A 3763-nucleotide genomic window follows, 5' to 3' on the forward strand; every position below is an offset into this window, starting at 1 on the left:
CGTATATTACGGTCATAAGCGTACAAAGAGTTTATGTATTGCCGTAAAGTATTAAATATGCGCGCATTTCTTAGTTTGCCGAATAAAACGTCTACCTGCTGCAATCGCCATCTCGTCCGATTTAAACAGCAGAACTGGACTGATAGTCTTATGGACCTTCAGCAGCATGGTAAAACAAAACTTCCCCCAACTGGTCCAGACCAGCTAAGCTATTCACACAGTGTAGACCCACCGGAAACATTAGAGCCAGCGGAATTACAAAACATACTCTGCCAGCTTTGAGCTCTTTGGCTCCGAGAAAATCGCAAATTTTTAAATTATTTCTAGTTATTATTCCGATTACACTGAATTATTTCAAGCAGGCGTACGGGACAACGTAACCCAAGGCTAGTTTATTCAGAATTTCATACAATTGCGGAACGAGGTTTGCGACAAGGTATAAAAATCAAATCAAACCAAGCGCTAACAGGGGTACTACAAGACTAGATGCTAAGAAAATTGACCAAAGGCAGCATGTTAACTAACCGTAAGTATAAAGCGCATACACAGAATAGAAATGGGGGAGTCGATAATTAATCATAACTGGATGGTTCAATAACAAACACTATATCCATAAGCGTACAATATTTATACGCGTAATAGCACTGTAATTCGTAAAACTAAGACATAATTCTTGACTCGCCGGATAAAACCTCTAACTGCTCTCAAAAGCTATCGCCATCTCGTCCCATTGGGCATTCTTACTTGTCAGTCCTGTTTTGCTGCGAAAGTTAACTGAACATGGTAATTGGTTAACCGTTAATTTAAATCCAGTTCGGTAATTGCGGTTCAGCAAAAACAGCAGAATAGGATTGATGCAGGAGTTCAGAAGCATTAAACAGTACAAGATTTCTCGAAATTGGTCCAGGCCAGCAAAACGAATCATACAATGCAGCCACACTGGAAATATTGCGGCCAACGTCATTGCAATATACATTCGGCTGGCTTTGTATTCTTTGGTTTCGAGGAAATTGCGAATCTTCAAATGCACATGAGAAAGTACAACCAGCATCGCAGTAAAATATATCCGGGTAATTTTGAAATCATTGCTTTGAAGAAATTTCCGAATTTTCAAATGCGCTTGGGGAATAGGTTGTTCCAGTGGACGTGGTTCTCGTTGAATGACCGCTCTTGATATGATCAGATGGGAAGCGCGCCGATACATTTGACGTATGAGCCTTCCGTAAAGTCCAAGCACAATAAACAACGCAGAAGTATGCATGAAAGGATTTATAATGTTCTGTTTCAACGCATTTCGATATTCTCGGTGTTTCGGACATATGAGCGGGATCGAGCCCGCGAGCATGTATTGCAATGCACTTGTCCTTCTCACGGTCAGTGCAGATTACCTATGTCAATTTCTTCTTATCGCTAGATCTATAAAGGTCAACCGAAAGCACCAGAAATATATAGGAGCAATGCTTATGGAGAATGAATTACCGTTCTTTGCACAGAATGTTTGTCACCGCATTGCCACCTGTCACCGCATTGCTGATGAATATGTAAACCGAGCCGTTTTCGAAACGACTAACCGAATAAAGCAATCGCAAAGACCAGTTGTGTTGTTTTTACGTACCACAGGCAACTACGCTACGCTGAATAATTGATTACATCAGGAAACAATACTGAACCTTCCAAGCGCTCAAGAATGCAGTAAGCGTTTGCACGTAGGATGATCTCTCGTAAGAAAGGTCTCTGATACCTATGCGGACTTCTAACTGCCAGAATATCCGAAACGCCGAGAATATCACCAGCCAATCATGGTGCCTCAAGTAAAACCCTAAAATAAACTCAAAGGAGCTCATACTGTAATGTACTTACCAAGTCTATATAGGGGCTCCATGATGCGTTGTTTTTATTACATCCAAAAACAATAATAATAAAAGCTGAAATAGTAGGAATCAAAATTATCAAAGAGCATGTAGCCTTTTTGTTGCCGATCCACTGATTATAGAAAGCGGTATTGAATGTCTTTAAATATCGAATAATAGCGATCACGGTTATGTGACCCACAACCACGCTGACGAGAATATCATTCCAAACCGCGGGGAGATATATGAAGGTACATGAAATAACTACGAACAAATCCCAGAGGCAGTTGGAAATTAAAAAAGCACCTATCTGAGTTCGCAAGGGGGAGTGAGGAAGTATTGCACCAAGCCAAGAGACGTCCAGCACAATGACGACGATGGACAAAGCTAAAACCAAATTCGACAAGTGGCTACCATCAGTAACTGGTATTTCTAGAGCACTCGGATAACTCCAGCCTTCGCCTTGCATTTCAACAACGCAGTGATCCATTTCTACAGGCAGTATCTTTGCAACTTGAGACCCGTAGTAAAACTGTGGCGTGACGGAACAACATGCAGTGTAAACCACTGATTAAACATTTAATGCTCTACAAGAACGCGCACCAGGACGAAGAGTTATGAACTTATCTTTGTAGTAACAGTAGATTTTTGAATAACGTTATCTTTTCTATCGCTTTGATCATAAGTGCGTACAAATCCGGTTCAGTAAATTACGAATCGAGAATAAATAGGTTGGTTAACTTTATGGTTGTACAAGTACGCCACGCCATACACACTTGTATAAAGCCTCACACGGCTAGGCACGTTACTAGCTATCAGTAAGATAATAAGGAATTTATTGTCATTGTGCGTCGGGGGCGGCGTCCCAGTTCAGTATTGTACAATGTACAGTTTTATCACCCCTACAGAGAGAGCACAGACCAAATCCATGGAAAATCGTAATAATTACAGTATTTCCGGCTCATGTATGCGTCATGTATGCGATTGTTTGTCTTTAGAATTATCTTGCAGCCAAAATTTCATCGCCAGAACGGTATGACCCAATGGCTATGTATATATTTTCTTCGCTCCGGCCTAATGTGATATACTTGATAACGACAACTGATAATTGTATAAACTATTTTTATTTTCTGACATTGGGAAAGGTTTTTTACGTGTTAATAAAGCAGTACACTGCTGCACAATTGAATTTTGCCTTAAGATTAATCGAGCGTAGATTAGAGCCCTGGTGCTCGTCCCGGTGCCTTTTCGGTTAACTGTTACCGCTTAGCTGTAAATAATGCAAATAAAGCTAGGGTAGTTTGCATCAGAATAAACGCACGTACAAGTATAATTTGCATCGCGCCGTACAACCGGGCAGTGGTCGGATTGAGTATGAAGAAATGGTGGCAAAGTATGAAAACGGGCAGCGGTTTTCATCCTGTCTGAGATCACAGATGAGCAACTGGGCGATTATGCCACTGAGCGATAAATAGTGGACCATGCCGCTGCAATTTTGTTCTGCACGGAGACCGCTCGTTGCCAGATACCCGAATTCTCACTCTGGCCTATGGGGTTTTAGTGTAAACGACACTGCTGGCAGAAGTTTAAAGAACTAAATTTTATTAAAAAAATTGTTGGCAAAACCATCAGACTTCGACGAAGTGATCGTTTGAAGGTATCAAAAAATAGCGGCGTAGCCAGTTGAAATTGCATCCTTTCATGGGTTTATACATATTTACTGATACCCGATTCCTCTCGCAAAATGGCCAGATGAACTTTACGGTTAGCACATTGAAAACCCAACACATTATATCAAATCACTGATTTGATATAATGTGTTGGGTTTTCAGTGTGCTAACCGCAGGTTTGTAGCGCGCCAAATGGGGCGGCTTGTGATCCGTTGGCTGATCGGCAATTTTGACTGTACGGTT

The 3763-nt window shown here is 41.2% G+C and overlaps 1 protein-coding gene across 2 annotated transcripts; it reads right to left on the reverse strand.

Annotated features, from left to right (window-relative positions):
* Positions 1-393: 393 nt before the first annotated feature.
* On the reverse strand, positions 394-2537 carry LOC129584293 (uncharacterized). Of its 2 annotated transcripts, none has more exons than XR_008689867.1 (2): positions 1861-2537; positions 394-1217 (listed from the first exon to the last, which is right to left on the reverse strand). XR_008689867.1 is itself a non-coding variant. In XM_055476429.1 (2 exons), the coding sequence occupies exons 1-2, from the start codon at positions 2338-2340 to the stop codon at positions 695-697; spliced, it is 1065 nt and encodes a 354-aa protein (XP_055332404.1). In that variant the 5' UTR covers positions 2341-2537; the 3' UTR covers positions 394-694. The 2 variants fall into 2 exon arrangements, 1 of the variants encoding a protein (XP_055332404.1); XM_055476429.1 differs by having other exon boundaries at positions 394-1279.
* Positions 2538-3763: the final 1226 nt, after the last annotated feature.

Source organism: Paramacrobiotus metropolitanus, unplaced genomic scaffold, assembly GCF_019649055.1.
Source record: "Paramacrobiotus metropolitanus isolate TYO unplaced genomic scaffold, Prichtersi_v1.0 Parri_scaffold0000013, whole genome shotgun sequence".
Lineage (NCBI taxonomy): Eukaryota > Metazoa > Tardigrada > Eutardigrada > Parachela > Macrobiotidae > Paramacrobiotus > Paramacrobiotus metropolitanus.

Coding starts and splice junctions, on each gene's coding strand:
- LOC129584293 (XM_055476429.1), bottom strand. CDS start 2,340: ATGGATCACTGCGTTGTTGAAATGCAAGGCGAAGGCTGGAGTTATCCG. Junction 1,280..1,860: donor GGAGCCCCTATATAGACTTG/GTAAGTACATTA, acceptor GCGTTGAAACAG/AACATTATAAATCCTTTCAT.